Here is a 24606-nt window from a genome sequence, read left to right on the forward strand (position 1 = left end):
ATTATTATTATTATTATTATTATAACTAACTCCACTGCATTCAAGATTGTTTCCCATATCTAGATCAATAATCTGTGAATAATTATATGCTCTGTGAGTAATATATTCCTGAATTGTTTGGGCTAGCATTTATCACACTTCTTACCAATGCTCTCTACCGACTTACAAGCCTAAGGGGGTTCAAGGTCATGTTTCAATACTACATTTACCAGAGGTTTTGATATACCTAGTTTTATGATACAGATGTTGATTCCCACAGGGAACTTGAAATATTTGTCCACGTTATGCACTAGCCATGCGTCTTGGTAGATGTGCTATTTACCAACTGATGAGCCCGACTTAGCACACTGGGGTGAAATGCTGGCAACCAGGAATGAGTTAGCTGGAAAATTTATAATGTCCAATAATGGGCCAATTATATTGGTATTATAGCTAGTTTTACCAATGCAATCATTATGGCTGCTGTTATCTACTTTTTAGACTATTTATAGGATCTCATTCAGACAATTCATAGCAATAAGATATAAAATCACTATGTCACTATGACAGAAATAGAAATTGTTCAACATGGTCTTACGAGACATACTTATAATGACTAGAAAATGCAAGTAATACATTTTCCTCACGAGGTCAAATAATATAACAATCATCATCATCATCATCATCATCATCATCATCGGTTTGCCCTTCCAGCAAGCTGGGTAGGGTGTTTGAAAACGAGCATCTTCCAAAGTTGTCTATTATAAAAGATTTTGTTGTCCATGACAGATTCCCAATTCCATCCTCTTCTCTCCACATCTTCCCTCAGTTAGTCCATCCAGATCTTCTTCTTGGTCTTCCAGCTGGTCTTATACCTGTTATTCTCTTTTCCAAATAAGCACACGGTAACCTTGTGCTATTCATTCGTTTAACATGCCCAAACCATTTAAGTCTAGATGACCTAAGTCTTTCCTCCATCGATTCATTTAGACCTAGGTTAGAATTTTTCACGTGATTAAGTCGTGTCTTTTAGAGGGCAGTTCTATGAAATTTCATTTCACAGGCTTGAAATCCTACTACAATCCTTTGATGTTAGTGTGCAGGTTTCCAGAGAATATGTAAGGACGGGAATGAAATATGACGTACAGGATCATTTTTGTTCTTTGTGGGACCTTCTCATCCCATAGTAGGAGTATCTAGTACCTAACCTCTGTTTTAATCCGTATTGAAAGTCTGTTTAATTACAATAAACAATGCTTTACTATAAACCATATATTCAATACATTAAAATGTTATATATTAATGGTGAAACTAAATGTAATAAAGTTATAAGCAGGACATGTTTCGCTCCCTTATAGAGCATCATCAGCCAATCTGGAATCTCAAAGGTTGCTTTATGTTTACAACTAATGACTTCAAAACTATTTGTACATTTTACAATCTTAAACTTATTTTACTAATGTCATAGAAGGCAGAATCATTGGTAGTGTGCCTTATTAACTAGAATTTAATAGTGGAAAAAGTTGATAAAAATACATTCATTTAAAATTATGGTAGAATAAGTTTGCTCTCAAATATTTACAAACATTTGGTATGTCTAATATCTTGAAGATTCAATCTTAAGAAATGATTAGGTCATAGATATTTAAAGTTTAAAACATGAGATCAGGCTAAAAGTTTGTTATCCTTTGAGGATAAGAGTCTATAAAATTCTAAGATTTTGTCTTCTTGTTGATTGTAACACGTGACAGGTTAGATTTTAGACTTTACAAAGTTTGAACTTTTATTGTCATTTGACACCGGTGATGATGTTGATTGAGTTTGTATTTGTTGACATCAATAAACAGAGCTTTGAAGTAATGAATTAAAATGGAGCGCAGTTAAAAGGGACGTAATATGACGAACAATGTAGCTACAAGTTGTTAAATAGGCCATCACTTGTTGGCATATCCTTCTAATTACTGCTTGTCTGTCTGGGGTTGTCTAAAGTTGCATAGCAACTGCCTGTTGTTCTGCAGAAATCTAATGAAATCTTAGGATTTTATAGACTCTTATCCCCAAACGATAACAAACTTTTAGTCCAATCTCATGTTCTAAATTCTAAATATCTATGAGCTAATCATAAGTTCTTAAGATTGAATCTTCAAGATTTTAGACATACCAAATGTTTGTAAATATTTGAGAGGAAACTTATTCTACCATAATTAAATGAATGTATTTTCAACTTTTTCCACTACAGTAGAATTTTATTAGTCCGGCATCCAACAGTCCGGAATGCCCGATAGTCCGGCACCATTCCAGGACTTATGATATTTGTTTTATGTTTGTGACAGTTAAAGCGCACGGCGCGGTTCGAAACCACACGCAAGTGTCTACTACGCGTCTGCTGTTGTTAGACACAATCGGCATTGTTGGCTGTCACGACACACAGGTTCAGTTCATTGTTTTGAATGCAAGCACTTTTCACTACAGTACTTCTATCTTGCAATCTAGGATCCGTATTACAGTAGTGCAGTAGTGTAGTGAACATACATATCAAAGTGCCCTGTGGAAGTTTTCTTGGTATTAAGCAGTGACAATGTTCTCGAAACCGAAACCTTCTTCTAGTTCCAAATCAGGAGAGAAACATAAGTACGTAACTCTGACCATCAACCAGAAACTGGAAATCATCAAACACCTGGAGAAAGGTGAGAATAGAAATATTTTGTTGAATGAATTTAATATTGGCTCGTCAACCATTTACGACATAAAGAAAACAAAACGATGAACTAATGAAATTTGCTTCTCAATTGGCAACAACTGAAAAATTGGCTTCCAGACAAACATTAAAAAAAACCAAAACTGGAACAATTTGATATCTTATTGTACAAATGGTTCAGTGCAGTACGCTCCGAAGGAAAGCCGGTAATGGTTACTGAAAAAGCAAATAAATTTGGACAAGACTAAGGTGTTGAAGAAAGTGAATGCAACTTTTCTGATGGTTGGCTCAGAAACTTTAAGTTTCGGCATGGAATTCGAAGACTTGGTGTAACTGGAGAGACATTTTCAGCAAACCAAGATTCAGCAGAAAAATACAAAGACGAGTTTGAAGAAATAAACACAGTTAATAATGATTATGCTGATCAATATTTTACTGCAAAACGCCGTGTTACAGCTGTTTTCGCTGTACGCCTTAACATATATCGTTGTAAGAGGTAACGCCCGATAGTCCGGCATTTTCGGTAATCCGGCACCGGGCCGGTCCTGAACGTGCCGGAGTATCGGACTTCTACTGTATTAAGTTCTAGTTAATAAGGCACGCTACCAACGATTCTGCCTTCTATGATATTAGTAAAATAAGTTTAAAATTGTAAAATGTACAAATAGTTTTGAAGTCATTAGTTGTAAACATAAACCAACCTTTGAGATTCCAGATTGGCTGATGATGCTCTATAAGGGAACGAAACATGTCCCGCTTATAACTTTATATTAATGGTGAAACTCTAACTGTAATAACATTTTAATGCATTGAATAGGTGGTATATAGTAAAACATTGTTTACTGTAATTAAAGGTATTAGTTACATTGAGCATTTACCACAGACTACTGTTTAAAAAAAAAAAAATCATATTGCATATCTCTCTTATTTCCCTTCCATACAATGACTAATGATAGCGTTTGAAACAGAACTTATTCATAGGGTCCATCCTGTGAATGTGGTCTTCGTATCTCTAGTCATTCAAGGTGTTCTATCTTTTTATGAACATGAGTGTATATAGATAATGTGCTTGGTGATATGAGTTTGAAGAGGGCTATCTCTAGACTTTGAGATTAGCTTGTAAACAAGATGGCTGCCAGTAAACAACTGAAAGTTACCAATCTATAACCACTTTTAGAAAGTAATGATGATTAGGAATGTAATTTATTGAGCGAAATTAGTAGTACGAAGGCAGATCAGAAAGTAACACAATTTTTTCTCCCCTGGTATTGCAGCTGGAATGTTAAAATTTCACAACGATACAGATTGAAGTTTGCACCACAGAGGGTATTTTGATATTTGTGGGCCAAAAGGCATACATCGAGTGAAATTCACAGGGACATGCGTGGCGTGTATGGGCACGACTATCTGGACCGTAGCAATGTCTCTAGGTCGAGTGCTTTCTTCCAACAGGTCTGCATGAACCTTAGTCATTCGCTACGCTTCAGGCAGCCGGTAACAGCTTCAACTCTGCAGAATGTCCGCACCATTGAGGCGGAAATTTTGAATGACCAGTGTGCGCACCTGCAAACCTTATTGCAAATGTTCAACATTTCCCATAGTGCAATGTACAACACTGTTCATGGCATGTTGAAATTCCGTAAGGTTAGTGCTAGCTGGGTGCCTAAGAACCTGACAGACAACCACGAGGGCCAGCGAATGATGACAAGCGTGGATCACTAACGCGTTACGTCACAGAAGGGCATGACTTTCTGAAAGGAATCGTCACTGGTGACAAGTCATGGGCATACTAATACACGCCCAAAACCAAGCAGGCCTCCATGGAATGGAAACATGCTGGTTCCCCAGTACAAAATAATTTCAAACTGACTCAATCTGTTAGGAAAGTGCTTGTGACAGTGTTCTGCGACAAGTTTGGTGTGTTATTGGTGGACTTTGCTGAACGAGGGACCACTGTGAATGCTGCAACCTACATTAAAACTTTGGTTAAGCTGTGTTGTGCCCTTTGTGACGAATGCGCAACATTAATGCTGATGGTGTCAAACTTCTTCATGACAATGCGCGACCCCGTGTTGCTGCTCCTGTTCATGACAAATTCTCCAAATTTGGGTGGGAGGTGCTCCAGCATCCATCATACAGTCCGGACCTGGTACCATCAGACTTTCGTCTGTTTGGTCCCGTGAAGAAATTCCTGGCTAGTCAACACTCTGCGAGAGATGTGTAGGTGAAATCAGCAGTCCAAATATGGCTATACTCCAACCAAACGGACTTCTACGAACAGGACATATTGAAACTGGTACTACGATGGGAGAAATATGTTGAGAAACTTGGTGACAATGTAGAAAAGTAGATCAAAGATGTAAATTCATTTGTAATTTGCTTGGTTTTGGTACATATTAAACTTTTGGGAAAAAAGATTATTTTGCATTACTTTCCAATCTGCCCATGTAGCAATAGTATGAGTAATGCTCCTGCTGAACAAATAGATGTGGAAATTGAAGAGGAAGTGCAAGGAGATAACCGTGTTACAGTTCAACAGGTGGACCAAGTATGGACCCATGATGCTACTAAAATAAAATAAAATATATTTAACGTATTCCTTGTTCCGCGGTTCATGGTGTGAATCCCGTTTGTTTTCGTGAATATTTAAATCTTTCATGCTCTTGTAAATAAGAAATTTTTCAGTAAGTAAAGCATCACTATATTTCCTTCAAAATTATCCCAGCCCCAATACAGTTTCAATCCAATAAATATCCAGGGCTCAGTGGGTTAATACCAATGATATCCAATGTGTTGAAAAGTATGTGTACAGGCCATTGCCTACTCACTGATTTTCCCTGCATACTTATGGAGTCATTCGAACCATTACTGACACTGAATTTGACTCAACTGTTAACCGAGATGCTTTAAATTTCTCTTTGTGTGTTGACCACTGATGCTCATATCAGTGTGACTACGACTTTCTTAAAGGGACCTAACTTCCAGGTCATCAGCCCCTAATGGCATGATATGAGTTCAATGTATACGAGTTCAAAGTAATCAATGGGTCTCATTCGCGTAAAAGGATTTTAAAAATTAGAAATTATAAATAAAGATAAAATTCAATAAGGCATTGACTTCGAAGTATATTAAAATATAATTTCACAAAACGTTACATAGTAAAATCAAATTGAGCTTATACTTAACAGATAAAACACAGTTAAAATATATATAAAAAACTTTTTACTATTAAAAATGTTAAAATAAGTTATAAAAAGAACAAAGTTTCACTGTTAAAAACTATACAACAGACTACCACCTTTCAGCAAATAGATGGCGAGGTCTACTTACTGCTAGTCATCTCATAGAATGAGGATATTGGTGCTCAGTGGGCTGCTATACGATGGTATAACACATCAGTATGTTTACTATACGAATCACCTACTAAGCGACACCATTCTTACTGTTTAATACCTTGGGAGGATATAAATGGTATGCCTTGTACACTGCCATTACCGTGCAATGGATTATTGGTGCTCTTTACAGTCTAAGGAACTTCTCTTCAATTCAGTAAGAATTTGATACCCTATCCTTCAATATTCAATGTCTATACAAGTGCAACTGAAATTGACAAGTTTCACATGATTGAGAAAAGGCTCTATAATACACAGGTTCTCTCAGTGGGTCATTTTTAATCTTTCCCAAGATAGGGCATCATCAGAACAGGGCACAGGAGAGACTCTTGGACAAATACAAAGCACAAGCATGAGAAGAATTTTCAATAAGATGTTTTGTATGCCCAGAGAGATGTAGGATTTCCTGAGGATATTGCACTGTCTTTGATGCAACTCATACTCTTCTGTCTAAGGCAACCTCTTTCTTGCTTCATATCCACAAGCTGTCTAATTTCACTTATTGATTTATCATATGCAGCTCTCTCCTACTGCTCACTGTCAGCAAATTTTGTTATCTGCACAAGTCTATTTTGCAACCAAATGTACAGTTGATTCCTGGATAGTTGCAACTTGAACCCTACAGTCACTGTTCTAAGCGAGACCCCATCCATAAAATTTGTTGAGAACAGCTAGTCTACCTAAAACTTACCTCCACCATCATCAGCTGCTCTGGAATGCACATTTAACAATTTACATGAACATCCTCTATCTTGTGAAGTCAAAAGCTGTTGTATAACTTCCCTTTCAGATGACTAAGAGAATTCATGTCACTGGAGTAACTATCCAAATTACATTTTTCTGCAAAAGTATACACGTTATACCTACTGCTGAGTTCTCAATCGCATCTGGGTTGTCGATCTTGTAAATGCTACAAATTTTCAACAACTTTCTGTATTCGATGCAAGGTAATACTTTGGAGTAACGATCAAAGCAATAGGGACTTTTATCATTAACACTGTTTGAGTCAACACTAAGATATCGTGCTTGTTAAAAACATTCCCTTTCACCTCAACTCTATGTTACTCAGAAAATAGGAATGTTCGCCATATTCTATGGCTAAGGCACTATAAACATTGTGTTTTTATGATTGAAGGCACAAACTGTCTCATAATAACACAGAAATTACGTGTGGTGTTAGCCTTGTAATCATAATGTACTTCATTAAATATCGTAAGTACTCCATTTTATACAGACTGTATAACAATATAAAATACTAACAATACAAAAACAAACAATAAAATGTAACAAAGAGGGGACTTCATATTACCAAATTATTTAGGAATTTAATAACAAATAAAAATATATAACAAGGGAAAACGCACAGATATAATCACGTGCGTCACTAGTAATGTTTTGGCTAGGTTGTCAACAGAGAATCGAGATCTTACTCCTTTAATATACAATTCTGTTTGGTTTTGAAGAGATGATAGGGTTTAAGTAATGAATTTCAGTAAATCTGAACAGAAGTAAAAGACCTATGGTAGTTGCTATAGCTCCAATGGCACTGGTTAAACGTCAAGGTCTTGGATTTTTTTTTTTTGCTAGTTGCTTTACGTCGCACCGACACAGATAGGTCTTATAGCGACGATGGGACAGGAAAGGGCTAGGAGTGGGAAGGAAGCGGCCGTGGCCTTAATTAAGGTACAGCCCCAGCATTTGCCTGGTGTGAAAATGGGAAACCACGGAAAACCATTTTCAGGGCTGCCGACAGTGGGGTTCGAACCTACTATCTCCCGAATACTGGATACCGGCCGCACTTCAGCGACTGCAGCTATCGAGCTCGGTAGGTCTTGGATTAACTAGATGATACGGGTGATTTGAACGTATTGCCATTAGTTTACTTCTCTAGAATAAAGGGTGGCTAAAATAGCAAAGACATATGATTGAATAATTGCTACAGTTGATTCTAATGTTATTATAAGTATTTGGGCAATAAGTAGGATAGAGAGAGCTCATGGCACATGATTTTACTTGGTCTATATGAAAAGACAAATTTATTTTAATCTCATAAATTATTCCAAGACCTTTGACCTGAGCAACAGTCCTCAGTGGTGTGCCATTTATTTCATATATGCAGGTAAGCATGTGGGTAAACGTGAGCTCACCTACCAGGCCAAATTCAAGCACTACAGCACGATAGTCAAACCTGAATGTTTATACGCAGCTCAGACAATAGCCACAAAGGGAGTCTCAGATTTGGAAAAGAAAGAAAGAAAAGAGGTTCCTTAGAAAGATTCTTGGACCCAGAAAATCAGACAAGTTTACGTTTCGCATGAGACCAAACCAAGAACTATACCAACAATTTGAAAACATCACCACCACAATGAAAAAGAGCAGACTGATGTTTTATGGACATATTAAAAGGATGGGATCTGAGACACTCGTGAACAGGATCCTCACCTTCCAGAAGAACAGGAAGACACAAGTCCTCCATGGGTAAAAGAAGTCCACCGAGATTTAGAAAAATGTGGGATCACGGTAGAAGATATAACAAACAGAAAAATCTTCAGGCAGAGAGTTGCGGAGGTGAAGGACCTAGCTGATGAGAAAACAAGGAAGAATAGAGTATTCTCGGCAGAAGAACGAGCACGAGCAAGCCAACGGATGAAGGAATACTGGTGAAAGACGAAGGAGAAAGAACTTGAGAAAGCAATGGAAGTTGTGTAACTGCAGACCATAGATGGCTGAAATGAAAAGAAGAAAAAAAAACCCCACATACATTGGTACATTCAATATCAACACTTTGATACAACCAGGAAAATTACTAAATTTAGTCACAGAACTTGATCGGCAAAAACTTCTTATTCTTGCCCTGCAGGAAACTCGATTTACTGATGATGCCACCTTGGATTATGGAAATTACCGTATATTCAAAAGTAAAACAGACCAAAAGATTCTAAATAGGTCGCCTTTATTTGGTATGAGCTTCGTAGCACATGAAAGTCTACTGAACTCGATCCAAGAAGTTAATTCCATTAGCAATCCCCTAATGACCATGAGGATTCAGTGTGCCAATAACAAATATACATTAATAAATGCACACGCCCCTACTAATATAGACAACAAGAAGAATCCCCAAAATTTTGGAACAAAACTTGAAAAAGTAATGTCAAAAATTCCAAAGGATGACGTCAAAATACTCTTAGGCGATTTCAATGCACAAATCAGCCGAGAAAAGAAACACAGGAAAACTGTCGGACTCTACCCGGCACACAAATTTACCAACAAAAATGGTTCAAGACTCATTGAACTATGTCAACAGTGCAACCTTAAAATCATGTCCACATTCCTCAGGAAGCATCCCGAGAAACGTAAAACCTGGAGGTCCCCCACTGAATCCATTGGCGAATTTCAGATTGATCATGTAGCTATCTCATATCAGCTTCAGAAAGAGGTACATGATGTACAAGTAAGAAAAGGAGCAAACATCGACTCTGATCACTATCTCACAAGAGTTAAAGTAAAATTTACTCCAAGAAAATCCAACAACAGAAATTTGACATAAAACGGATTCCTGTTACGGATCTAAAAGAAGCATGGGAAAATCCACCAGTGAAAACATGGAAAGAATTCCACACTAAAATCATACAGAAGGCACGAGAAATGGTACTCTTAAAAAGGAATACAAAACACCCCTGGTGGAACTCAACATGCAATCAAGCCCTAGAGATAAGAAAATCTGCATTTCAGAAATACAACAGTAGAAAATCCCAGAAAACTCAACGAGAATTTTATGAGACCAGAAAACAAGTATCCAAAACCATCAGGCAAGAGAAAAGAAAGCACCTGAAAGAACAACTGGAGTCAATTGAAGAAAACTTTAGAAACCACAATACAAGGGATTTCTACAGAACATTCACAGAAAAAATCCGAAGATACATTCCACAGAACTTATGTTTCAGGAAACAAGACACAAAACTGGCGCTTACTAATAAAGAAAACTGCCAAGAACTTGCATGGTACTTCTCAGAACTTCTTAACTGCCCCGAACCCACTGAAAGATTTCTTGAAGAAGCATCCAGTTTCACTCACCCAGAATCACCTCCACCAAACCAGGAAGAAATTCAGAGCCACATTAAATGACTAAAGAACAACAGAACCTCAGGAAGAGACGGGATTGTTGCAGAATTCCTTAAGAATCTTGGTCCAAATTCACTCAAGGAACTTACAGAAATCATACAGAAAATCTGGAAAAATGAAAAACTCCCAGAAGACTGGAAATGTGCCTTGATTCACCCACTTCACAAAAAAGGAGACAAAACTGATGTGAACAACTATAGGGGAATCTCCCTGCTTGAAGTCGGCTACAAAATTTTCTCTGCATGCCTGTTGAAAAGAATACAAGAACAACTAGAGCATAAGATTGGTGAATATCAAGCTGGGTTCCGCCCTCACAGATCATGCACTGAACAGATCTTCAACCTCAAAACCGCTCTAAAATTCAGGGCCCTCAGAAACCTTCCAATCATCTGTACCTTCATAGATTTCAAGAAGGCCTATGATTCAATTGATCGTCAATCTCTGTTCAGCTGCCTGAAACAACAGGGACTAGACTCCAAAATGCTGAACTTGACCAAAAAGACCCTCAGTGATACGAAGTCAAGAGTGAAATTCATGGGAGAAATCTCAGATGAATTCTTGATAAAAACTGGTGTCTGGCAAGGGGATGGACTGTCACCCCTCCACTTCAACCTCGTACTAGATAAGGTGATGAGGGAATGGGAAAAAGAACTGAAAGCACAAAATAGCTGGAACCCAGTAAACATCGGGATACGAAAAAACAAGCTTGAAATTCCATGCTTAGTCTTCGCGGATGACCTGGTCCTTTTTCCAGCGATGAAGCAAGTTGAAATTCTCCAAGAATGTGGCAGAAAGGTCGGACTTCATATCTCATTCCAGAAAACTGAATTTTTCTGTGCAAAACTGGACATCCATAATCTCAATACAAAATACGGACAAATCAACAGAGTTCCTCACTTCAAATACCTGGGCGAGATCCTCCAACCAACCGGACAAGAGAAAATAGCCCAAAACAACTGTGTCCAAAAACTCAGAAGAGCTTATAAGAGAACAAGAGAAATCTAACACAAAAAATGTCTCTCCACGTTAAGATAAAACATTACAATACTGTAATCAAACCTGAGGCTTTATATGCAGGGGAAACTAACGCTTCAAAGAAAGGGCACGCTGGAAAATATCCTAAATGAAGAGCGAAAAATCATGAGGAAAATTTTAGGACCAAGACACATGGGAGAAGGGTACCGCCTCCAAACCCGAAAATCCACAGAAAAATTATCTAATATTGCGGCAGACCTCACGAAAAGAAGGCTAAAATTTTATGGACATGTTAAGAGACTTCCAGAAACTAGACTAACCCACCCAAGTTCTTGAAAGAGTTAATAAACTGAAGAATTTTCCTTGGATACAACAAACAAAAGCAGACATGAAGAATGCACAAATTCAACCTGAAGACATTTTGAATCAAAATATATATAGAAAGAAAACTGACAAGTGGGAAGTTACTCCAGAGAAAGAAGTACCAAAAAGAGCAGGTACCAAGTGGATGGAAGAAAGGAAAAGGATCTTTAGTCAACAGATGAAAGCATCCTGGATCCTCCGCAAACGAAATCATAAATAAAGCTTCGTATGTTCCGAAAGGGACCATTCACGAATAATAATAATAATAATAATAATAATAATAATAATAATAATACGTAAGTTTTACCATATGCGTTTGGTGTTGATATTATGAAAATTGTTCAAAATACTTCTTCTAAAAAGCATTTTCATCATTATTAAATTTACTCACCTACAAGGTAGGTTATTTTCAGAAAGTGTTTCAGGTTATTCCAATAATCTCGTGGACATTTTACTACTTCTGTAAATGGTAAAGAAACCATAAAAATAGTTCATGTGAGCTATTGGACATAAACATGCTCTCCCATTACCTCCTCTGTAAATCAACTTCTAAAAATTATTTCCTTACTGTCTTACTTACTTACTTACTCCATCTGCAATTGCTTGGGAATGCTGGAATTATAAAGGGTCAAAGTCAAGTGGTTTTTGCTTGCTTGCTCCACATTTTCTTTTATTGCATACATCTCATCTGGATAATATTTATAGTGTACAGCAGAGTACATGCACGTAAATTTACTAATGTCACTGAAATATCTCCAACCATTCCCAAAGTTATGGTAGGATAAATATACAGACGAACACTGATGCTATGTAGTTTTATTATACCTTAAATATAGATTCAACAACCGAGTGGTGATATTCTACACCTGACTAGAAATTCTCATGGCATCTCTGAGTATCGCAGCATATCAGTTCTATATAATTATGTATGCATGTATATGTTTTCATAATCTTTTAATGTATACATATAACATAAGGGCTTAACGAACACTTTCCATTCTTCTAATGGGGATATGAGATCAGACTCAAGGTGACTGCCCAGTTGAACTTTCCCAACAGGGTAATGCCAGTCATTCACTAAGATCACTTATTAAACGATGTCCCCAATACCAACAATTTAATACCCATGAGCCCAATTTCATGAACATGAACTCTTACATTAATTCTCCTTCAGAACCAACCTGATGGATTTTCTTCCAAATGGCAACAATGATGCAAGAAGACATTCTAACAAGAAAGTTATACACATCAAGAAGGAATTGCGCTGACTCAAGTTGTACAAAAAGTAACATATGGTACACTATTACTGTGAACGTGATGCGAGAATTTGTATACCTCATTAAATATTGTATTTCTCTGTAGAGAAAATTGCAAGTTCTAATTCTTGAAGATGATGTTTGCCAACTGAAATAAAAGTCAGCTGTTTCTTACAGTAGAAGAGTAGAGTAGATTACTGGTATTACCTTATTTGCTGTTGGATGCCGGTCTCTGTTGGGCGACACAACGATCTCGTGGCCTGTTTGCAGAGATCCAACAGGTGTGGACTAAAAAACAACCATAACTATATATAATGTCCCTCCATACCAGTAAAACTTCAGAATTAAGTAAATCCTTATTAAACAACACGACTCACTGTTAAAAAAAAAAGAAAAGGAAAGAACTTACAAGTTTATTACACTTTATTTCATGCAACTGTACATTGTCATTCCATAATACATAAAATACTAAAACAACTACTAACAAAGCAAAAGTTTTGTTGTTTAGTCTGGCAAAATAGTTAACATTTGCCAACAGCTACTGCTTCAAAGCAGAAGTTTTTCTTTCCACAATCCTTAAGCTTTGATTAAAAATTTTGTTCCTCCTGAGGCTTTGGATGTCATGAGCAATAAGGACTGACTATGCATTATGTTCATTGTAGATATGAACACATAAGTATGTTTTAGATAACAATGGTATAAGAAAAAGGGTAGAAAAATAAAAACTATAAAAATTTGATTGCCCTCATTTTCACATTTTAGCTGAACAAACTGAACAAATATCGAACTGCACATCAAGGTACAAAGCAAATTGGTGATTTGATGTTTTACCTTTTAAATAGCATTCATCACAAATGCATTTAAAAAATGCCCTATTGCTATACACTTGAATTCTCCCATTTCCAGTCTTCTTTACTTCAATGGTTTGCACACTCCGTAGATCAACTCCAGATTCTCGTACGATGACTGGAATTTGTCTTCAGTAATAGCGTGCTGCGACCTCCTGCACGAAGGTTACAGTAACGGGTCAATAGAGGAATATTTAAGATTCTTCAGAGTTAGTGTACTTTCAGTTTGCCACACTAACCTAACTTTATTTCTTCTGACTAATGGCATCACTCTACTTTCACGCACATCACTGTATCCTTGTCATGACATCCATAGCCAAAACAGTAAATGTCACCTCTTCCTTAGTAATAATGAGAAGATTTCATTCAACTTTACAACTGAACAATTACAGAGACGGTATCAAGGAACATGGGACAATTTACTGTTAAGTAACTAACTAACCCTCCAGGACCATGTGGTTTTTTTAAAGAAAGTGATTAACATTTTAACTGGAAGCAGGATGGTAAGTACTCTATGCTTGTTGCAGCTTGCCTGATATTTTTGCCTGGTACCCTATTTCCAAGGAAATGTATATCAAGTTAGTGAACAAGTTGCATTTGAAAAAGAAAATATATACATTGAGCATTTTAAACACATTTCAATATGTAATAATGTTCATTTTGCATTTATGCAACTATGAGCTCAATATAATTACATTTTGAACAGTTTGTCAATTAAATATTAAACAGTTTTATAAATTTTAGTGAAGCTAAAATCATATGGATAACTCATAAAACGCTACGAAGTGTGTTTGTAACTTATACATGAGAAAATGAGCAAACTGATAATAGAAATAGTGCAAAAGTTGATTTCAGAAGTAAATGTTAAGAGCTAAGTAATAAAATGAACTAAAAAAAGACTATAAAATCTCAGGAATAGAACCAGCTTTTGGGTGGTTAGACCATGTGCATCTGCAGAGTTTCAGCCAGACGTGCCATTGGGCTCATCAGTTCGATTGGCACACTCCTCCAAGACTCTGCTTAGCAGTGGCAGACCAACTGTGTGGTCCCTCCGTGTTAGCAAATAGGGATTGCTAAAATGCTAAAGGAGAAATAAATTCTCCTTTTTCAAAAATGTATGCTCTCCATGGAGATACAATTACAAAAATAGCTTTCACAGCTGCAAATGCACACGGCCTAACCCCCCACAAGCTGGTTCTATTCCCGAGATTTTAAGATCTGCAGCCGTGAAAGCCATTTTTGGAAATATAACCAAAGCCTATTCCTAAACCAAGAATGGCTGTTGTTATTAAATATCATTTTCCAGATTGCTCACAGGATAGATAAAATAAGAGTGGTTTCACACAAAAGATGTCAGGTAAGATCTTCAGTATGTGGTAAATAATCAAGAAGGGTCATAAAAAGGACTGGCAATAAAATTAGGATTATTTAATTCTTATGGACTAATGTATGAAAGAACCACATTTGGGAAGATAAGTGACAAGATCAGCACTGTGGCTAAGCTGTTAACTTTCCACCTAGATGATGGGAGGTGGTTCCTAGAGAGGAATTTTCATCTGAAAAATCATGATGCCAAGTTATCCTTAGATTAGTAAAATTCAGAATATATGTCAGATAAAACTGTATATGAAAGTAATATCAGATGTGAATGATTCAATGAACTAAAAACAAATTTAAAAAATAAACAAAGGCAGACTGGGTTTAGAGAAGAAATAAAATGTTATTTGCCATTCATGAGTTAGTCTTTGGAAAATGGCAGCAGCAATGCTATCTAGTGGAGATGATGGGCAGCAGAACAACAATAGTCAGAAAGTGCAATATATATATTTGATAAATTTAGCAACTCAGAACACTGTAGGCCATTACATATTGAAGCATCCGAGGCCTAGGCTTCCACCCTCACCCCCGTTTTGAGATTCCGTTTACCCTCACTCTTTGACTGATCGTTTTTTTTCACGTTCTTCTGTTTATTTCAATACTCGTTTCTATCATCCAACTGATTAATAGGGGCTAATGACCATATGGTCTTTTCTGTTCATAAAAACCACCACCACCACCACCACCACCACCACCACCACCACCACCACCAGGTTTATTACCATGACGACTGAACAATATTTCCAAGTCACCAACGCTTGCTGCTGGTGGACTTTGTAATTAAAAACCTGAATTCATGAGAATCTCCATTATTATAGCTTGTATGGTAAAACTGTGTCTGACATAAAAGACTGAAAGAGCAATTTTCTATAACACTCCATTACACGCAGGGCGGAGATTCCCCGCTGTTTAAACGTTTTCGTGAATTTTGAATTTTATTGAGATGCGTGAAGGGTTATTTTCCAGGACATCGTCTGCGCACATCATCCACGCAGAGTGGAGTCATTGTTAGTCACTGCTGAGGCGTGTACACAAGTTGACGTTTGTTATTCTTCTCCCGGGCGGCGAGTTCCTGCCTATGCGTGTGACCGTGTGACTATTGTAAGTTATATTCTTGACTTTCGTTGGTGTTGCTCTTGTTATACCTTCACCTATTATTCTTTGCTCATTTTATATTCCGTTCCTTTTTAGGAATGATACACTTTAGAGTATATGATGGATTTTGAAAAGGAAGAACAATGCATCAGGGACTTGCTAGCTGAGTTAGATGGTGATATTTTTAGTTCTTTTTGCTTTTGGATTTCACTTTTACTACTTTTATTATTTTTTACTATTGTTACTATTTTACTTGTTCTTTATTGATGTGAATTTTACTGTAGTGTTTATTATACATTAAAAATCTAGAAAAATAAAAAGATGATGTAAAATGAACACTGTGGGGAATCTCCGCTTATGTGTGTTAGGATGTATAAAAAAATCAGGAATATGAGCGAGGGAGTATTACTTCCCCTTCTCATTTATTTCAATTAAGGTCATAACAAAAATGAAATAATTTTAAGTAAACAACAGTACTGCGAGGAAGATTTTTAGGCCCTTTCTCCTTTAATAGAAGAAAAGAGACACAATTTATTCACTTATTTGTGCATGAGGAGGGAATCCCCGTCATGCGTGTAACCACGATACAATTGCTACACACGTAAGGGAGTGATAATTGTTGTTATATACTGATACAACCAAATGTTCCCAAGATATTTGGATTGGAAATTATTTTTAGCACAACTTTTAGTATGAGCGGTTTTCCTATGCAACTGAAGAAATTCAACATTTCCTATTTTGTTCCCCTTAATATTGCTATGTCACTGTACACTGATGATGAAATAATATATAGCCAAGTGTACATCCAGCTATCCCCGGACTTACGTATCAATTGCCAATGACTTGCATCAGCGATAATGCCATCTATGAGAGATGACTGGGAGCCGACAACACAGAAAGCACAATTCAATTAACAACGGTCAGTATACTGTTATTGTTCCACCAGTTTTATGGGCTTGGAACATTGTAGGTCAGTGATGTTTAGCATTACTGGACATTGTATTAAAAACCTAAATTCATGAATATCTCTTTTATCATAGCCCATGTGGTTAAAAATGTCCGAGATATACAATAATCTGATATTATTTAATAAACCCACCTATTCAATACATACCACATTGAATGTGGATTAAATCTACATTAATTTATATAGACTTACCAAGTACCCTTTTTTGGGCATCTTCAGCCTGTAGTCAACCTTAAGGTCAACGTCCAGGACCTTATTTAATCATATACAGTATGAAATACGGACGTTAATGTTACACAGTAATAACCTCTTAAAATTAACATGCCAGAATAATATTTTTTTTAATGTGCGAATAATACACAAATGTAAGTGACAAAAATTAATGGTATTTTAACACAAATTAAAAATTGTTAGTCCTATTCTAACTAATTTAAAAAAATGTCCAAAACTAAAATGGATCTTCTTCATCCAACTTGAGGATCATTAAGATGACAATGGTCTCAGGTAAAGAATATATTCACCCGGGGGCTCCTTTGACCCACATATATCATTTACTTAATCATGACGAAACCAATTTGGAATGAGTTGTCAATCACAGATAGAGACTTAAAACCAATTGTTTTTGTAGGCTGGATAAGATTGTTTAAAACTATTAAATTTTGTTGTCATTGAAAATATAAAATTCTTGGTTTCCTGTTAAATGTGTTGACAATGAATGTGAAGAATACATTCTTAGATTAATGAACGTAAGTTTTCGTGGCTCATTGTATTAACATAAAGAAATAAATGAACTGGATTAAAGCCACTATATATATATATTTATTAATAATAAAGCCAAGCTTTCAGCCAAATTGCATTGGCCTTCATCAGGGCGTGTGAAGTTTTGCCTCCGACAGTGAGCAAAGAAATTATCTGAAGGAACATGGAAGTCATGCTCGTACTATCCACGGCCTACCCCACTAACTGGACTCAAGGATCGTGGCGCTGTGCTGTGGTGGTTGGGAGGGAAGTTACTGATGCACAGCCCTCTGTCAACAGTTTGAGTGCGTCCCGCTGTGCCATGGTGGTGTTATGCATGTATTTCTGCAGTACAGGTCTCCATGTATTTGGTAACTTGAAGCCGTCTTCCCAGTTGATGTTATTTGGTCGCAGCTCTATCTCTATGGCTTCCCTTACAAGACGAGCATAGAAGTCTTTTACAGGCGCCATGACCTTCGCCTGGTCAAAGAGGATTTCATGGTCTGTAATGTAGAAATGTTCTGCTATGGCAGACTGACTTATAGCGTTCTCCGTGGAGGATGAAAGAGCGACATTCTTTACCGATCTGATGTGCTCTTTCACCCTGATGCTAACAAGCCTTTTTGTCATGCCAACATATGAACAACCACAACCACATGGAATTTCATATACGCCCGGTGTTTCAAGACGCGGCTTCTCTTTAACTGGTCGAAACAGGGATTTGAGAAGTACAATATAATTCCAGTTTTCACCGCAGACCGGAAGCTCAAATTCCTGTTTCGACCAGTCAAAGAGAAGCCATGTCTTGAAACACCGGGTATAGTCATGGCCCCTCGGGGCAGTTGCACCATTTTTCTTTATATATATAAAACTAGAAATACATGTAAGCCTCCGTGGCTCAGGCGGCAGCACACCGGCCTCTCACCGCTGGATACCGTGGTTCAAAACCCGGTCACTCCATGCGAGACTTGTGCTGGACAAAGTGGAGGCGGGACAGGTTTTTCTCCAGGTACTCCGGTTTTCCCTGTCATCTTTCATTCCAGCAACACTCTCCACTATCATTTCATTCCATCTGTCAGTCATTAATCATTACCCCAGAGGAGTGCGACAGGCCTCGGCAGCCGGCACAATTCCTATCCTCGCCGCAAGTTGGGGGCTTCATTCATCCCACCCCTGACCCAGTCATTGACTGGAAAACAGGTTGTAGGTTTTTTTAGAAATACATGTATACAGCCTTGTTGTTGTCCTCCTGTACCTATATCTGCACATCTGCAGTTACCTCTAAAGCTTTTTTTTTTTTTTTTCCAGTTCATATACGTTTGCTATAAAAAATCTGAGGTAAGACTTCATGAATGATGGAATACCAACTACATCAACCTGCACCAATCCACGTTACTCAGATAATTACATTCTTCTCATTTTAACGAGTCCAATTATTCACTTTTTGGAACTGACCAATACTGTATTACCAAATCCATATATATATATAAAATAAGAGTTTTGTCTGTACATTGCTCAGAATTTAAAAAGGATGGCATTTATGTATCAGTCATGTCTACAGTAACAAGAAAATGCATTTTTAAATTTTCCATAATTTCTGTGTATGTATGTATGTATGTATGTATGTATGTATGTATGTATGTATGTATGTATGTATGTATGTATACGCATCACGAGAAAACAGCATAAGAGATTTGAATGAAAATCGGTATGCAAAGTCCGGCAATAAGTCGCTACAATCTAAGCCATAAATAATTGTATTCACGCAGAGAAAAATGGTAGTTTAGAGGAAGGCCTAAAATTTAATTCTCAAATATTTATTTTATTAGTGGTCCTACCTTAATGAAAATGAAAAATTAATGAAAAATTTAAGAAACGAGATTTCCACTTCCAGAGGTGCACATGGCCCTGAGGTTGACTCAGCCTACATAAAAAATGAGTACCAGGCTAATTCCTGGGGGCAAAGACGGCCGGGCGTAGTGCTAACCACTCTACCCCATCACGTGCTGAGGTTAACTCCTCCAAGGGCCTTCATGCCTGAACAGAGATGACTTTGCTTTTACCTTAATAAAAAACAGTATGAAAAGTCAGGGAATAAGTCGCTATAATCTAGGCCATAAATAATTTTATTAACACCGAGTGAAATGGTAGTTTTTTTTTTTTTGCTATGGGCTTTACGTCGCACCGACACAGATAGGTCTTATGGCGACGATGGGATAGGAAAGGCCTAGGAGTTGGAAGGAAGCGGCAGTGGCCTTAATTAAGGTACAGCCCTAGCATTTGCCTGGTGTGAAAATGGGAAACCACGGAAAACCATCTTCAGGGCTGCCGATAGTGGGATTCGAACCTACTATCTCCCGGATGCAAGCTCACAGCCGCGCGCCTCTACGCGCACGGCCAACTTGCCCGGTAAATGGTAGTTTAGGGGAAGGCCTAAAATTTAATTCTCAAATATTTGTTATTAGAGGTCGTATCAATTAATACTACAGAACTAAAGTTATACAGTATTAAATTTCCGATCATTTATGTCTTATACATTGTTACCGTACCGGCTGTGATCACAGAGATATTCATGAATTTGGATTTTTGTTACAAAATCCATATCAGCGCCGAGTCACGAGAAAATGGGTAAACAGAATTTAATGAAAATCGGTATATAAAGTCTGAGAATAAGGAACTTCAGTCTAAGCTATAAATAATTTTACAAATCACAGAGTGGAAAGGAAGTGGCCCTGGCGTTAATTACAGTACAGCCCCAGCATTTGTCTGGTGTGAAAATGGGAGACCAAGGAAAACCATCTTCAGGGCTGTCGACAGTGGTTTTTGAAACCACTACCTCCCGGATGCAAAACACAGCTGCGCGCCCCTGACCACATGGCCAACTCGCCCAGTCATACCGAGTATAATAACCTGCCTGGATATTGGTGGGAAGTAGCAGGGGAGTTAGATAACTTTCTTCTTAAGCATGCCATTCTTCTGGTTCATAAATTTTCTGATACTACTGGTACGTAACAAACTGGTTCATCATAGCATTCGAGCTATTCAATCCCTACCTTAAGGCACTGATTGGAATGAGCAGTGTGTATATTTAAGGGAACAATGGCAGTGGAGTGTTCACGGGTGTCTGCAGCCTGGTCATTCCAGCACTGGAACTTTGAACTGTAAGACCGTTAAAAGTGAGAAAATGAGAGGCTTTTCATTTGAGCGAGTATTTTATATGATAACATTGCTTTTAATCCCTACGTTCCTACTAACATTTTTTGTAATGGCTTATGTTAACTGTAGTTAGGAAAACCACAAAGACAGTCTTTTTGAGAATCCCGTAGTGAAACACGGGTACATCAACTAGTATAATAATAAATGACATCACAATAATAATTATTAAACTAATGTTGTATGGTCCAGTAATGTATGTGTGTTTGTACATTAGTTGTATGTGTGTATGTGTGTTCATACATTAGTTTTCACACCAACTGTGTGTTTTTACATTTGTTTAGTTATTAGATGTATTACATTAAGGCTGAAGATGGCCAGCCAAGGCCAAAATTAGTCCCTAGTTTAGTAATGTAATTCAATAATACTGCATAATATACTGTAGTATTGAAAAAGGTTAACCATAAAATATTAATTCAATAATTATTATTGTGATCACAATTCAATACGAATCAAAACCATGAAGTTTATATCCTATGAATAAATAACATGTCTATGTACCACTATACACTCATTTCCTAGACAAGGTTTCCAAGAAGACTGTGATATAGGAAGTCTTTATGTAGAGTTGCAACTTTTATAGAATTCAAATGGCATACCAGTTTGCACAACTATCTAGTAAATAAGAGGTCTGACATTTGATCCTTCAGCTACCCAAGTAACAATTCCTGAAATATCAATCAATTTGTGGTAGGCACTTTGTCTTTCCAATGGGAGAGCATAAGTGCTTGGTCTGTGGTATATACAGGGTTTTTCACCCAAGATGTTACACGGAAATAACATCTAAACCATTAAAGATCTCTCTATTCTGTTTTCATATTCGTATATTTAATCTTTGTATTGTTTTGTGTACGTTACCATACGCTAATAATAATTCGTTAATGATACCCAGAGGCTTGTAAAATAATGTGCTACTTATTCTCATGGGGTGATTAACAACTGAGATATTGATACTAACTCCAAATTTTTAAAAATAGCAGCATGAATACATACAGCTTGCCTAAAAGTTCAACTGCGTACAAGTTCAAATATGTAAGTATTTTCAAAATTGGACAGTCACTTTTTGAGATAGATAAAAAATCGCATTTGGGGTTTTATGTGCTGCATCAGACAGCATGAGGTCAGCCGAGGGCGTATTGGCAAGCAAGCTGTTTCCTGGCATTGATTCCAGCCACAGAACCGATACCAGGCATGTACTGTATTCTTTGTTATGTTTATTTCTCAATTCATACAATAGTATGTATTGTACACTCAAACCAGCGATAATTATAGCTCTCGATAAGCTCCTTTGAAGTCAAAGTGATTAATTTCTTTTAAAAACATCAACCCTCCCAGTCCTATCATGAGTTCGCCTGTCATATACACTTCGCAAACCGATCACATGTGTACGATATGCTTACATGCCTGTGGCTGGAATCACACCCAGGAAACTCCATGCGCATCAATATGTCCTATTGCAACTGCACACTGTCTGATGCGGCATGCAAAACCGTGCATGCTGTTCTTATTGAGATCTCGAAAGGTAACTGTCTGATTTTCAAAATACGTACATATTTGAAATTGTACGCAGCTGAACTTTTAGGCCAGCTGTATGAATTTGTGCCTTTTTATTTGAAAATATGGAGTTAGTATCAATATCTCGGTTATTAATCACCTCATGAGAATACGTAGCACATTATTTTACAAGCCCCTGGATATCATTTAAGAATATAACAACAGAATACAGATATCTTTAATGGTTTAGACGTTATTTACGTGGAACATTTTAGGTGAATAACCCTGTATACTTCTCAATAGACATAGCACTGCTTCTAAGAGATTGGGCAAAACAATATTTATGAAGAAGCAGTTTATAGTCTTTGGAACAGATTTTTTCCACCAAGATAAGGAGTGACTGAACAGGAAGCCACAGTTCATTTAGCTGCATGCTTTGAAGAATATAAACTGTGCTGAGTGAAGTAACAGACAGAACAAACAAATACAAAGAAAAACCCACTTCTCCAAAATATTTTTCAATGAAACCAGCCCTTTATCAAGGTGTTTGCTCTGATACGTGATACAGAGAGTAAAAGTGATAAGAAGCATCCCTACAAATTCTGCTTTTCCAACATTTATGTAATTTGATTATCACAAGGAAATTTCTGATCACTTCAGAAAAAGGTAAATGGCCACTTAAGTGCAAAACTTTCTGAAAGCCATGGCAGGGATTATTACATTTTCTTATGAGCTGAAACCACCTAATTAAAAGAATAGGTAAAAAACCAAACTGAAACAGAAAATGACAAAACTGCATATCACAAAATGTTGAACACCTATAAAGAAACCACTATCATAAACCATGTATGTACACTTTATTTCATTGACTGTACATTTCAAAACAATAATTTTAGAACAAAGCAGAATAGAGGTAATAAATTCAGATGGGCAACAGCTTGAAAACAATTGGCGAGCCTAACACACAGCTACGGGAAGCACGGTTAGCTAGTAGTTTTAATATTGAAAATGATAGCAATGCTGTAAGTAATATGTATTTAACATACATGACTGGATAATCTTGAACACAGGACTACTTAAGTCTCTCAAAAAATACAGCAGATATTCTTATAACAGACACCTTTATTCAAGGTACAACTGAATTAAATTTTTTTTTGTGATACAGAAATTCAGTCATGTCATTAATTAAAATTTGTATACAACAAAAATACAGTCAAATGTTTTATTTTGGGACATTATATTCTGTGGTAATACTTAAAGTGGTCAATATTATCCCTATTTCTATGACAAGCTGTTAATCGATGTTAAATAGTATCAGCTATTTTGGAGTCAATCTACACACAAAACTTTATGATGTAAGTTGGTTTGACTCAACTAAAATAACTGTTATGGCATTTGCAGCAAAAAACCAATAGTGAAATATTCAAGAAAGGAAATACCTGAAGTATTAAAAGAAAAGAAAACACCACCATGGTCCACAACCCTGATGGACCTTGACCTACCAACTGACCCTTGCTCAGCCTGATGGCCATCAGAGTAAGAAATGACATTTCAGCACCATGAATCCTCCCAATGTTATTCTTTGCTCTCTAGACCAGAGTCATATCTCACCGTCTGGTACCTCTGTAATCATTCTTATGTAGGCAGAGTGACCCTGAACCAGCCTTGAGATCAAGGTAAAATCTCTGACCAGGCAGTGAATCAAATGCAGGGCCTCCAGGTAAGAGGCAGGGTCCCTACCTCTAGACTGTAGTCAGCCATGAAGAAAATTACTAATCTATGATTCTTAATTTCTATTACTGTTCTGTAATTTACAATTTATCAATGTTTCTTAATTCTGCAAACATTTCCATTTTGTAATTTTCCTCTTGCAGTCATCATCAAATGTTGTTTTCTTTAAACTTAAAAGTTTGAGGTATGTAAACTATTTCAGTCCTGGGGCACTGTAACCACGTGGCCCTGTTGCTGTCTTCTTATAAAGGTGGCCACTGTTTGCATCCCACCCACTGCAGGTGGAATTTTTGAAACAAGTCATGCCTGTGGTTCAAATTTCATGCAAAACTAGAGGTTATGATAATATCAACAGTTA

General features: G+C 37.0%; 1 protein-coding gene across 3 annotated transcripts in view; it reads right to left on the bottom strand.

Annotated features, from left to right (window-relative positions):
* gish (casein kinase I gish) overlaps positions 1–24606 on the bottom strand; it is a 645075-nt gene that overhangs the window by 128688 nt on the left and 491781 nt on the right. For all 3 annotated transcript variants that reach the window (XM_067137660.2, XM_068225467.1, XM_067137661.2), the window contains exon 9: positions 12993–13073. In XM_067137660.2, coding sequence (XP_066993761.1) covers positions 12993–13073 — 81 coding nt within the window. The remainder of the gene's footprint in view (positions 1–12992; positions 13074–24606) is intronic.

The sequence above is a fragment of the Anabrus simplex genome, chromosome 1 (genome assembly GCF_040414725.1).
Source record: "Anabrus simplex isolate iqAnaSimp1 chromosome 1, ASM4041472v1, whole genome shotgun sequence".
NCBI classification, from domain to species: Eukaryota; Metazoa; Arthropoda; class Insecta; order Orthoptera; family Tettigoniidae; genus Anabrus; species Anabrus simplex.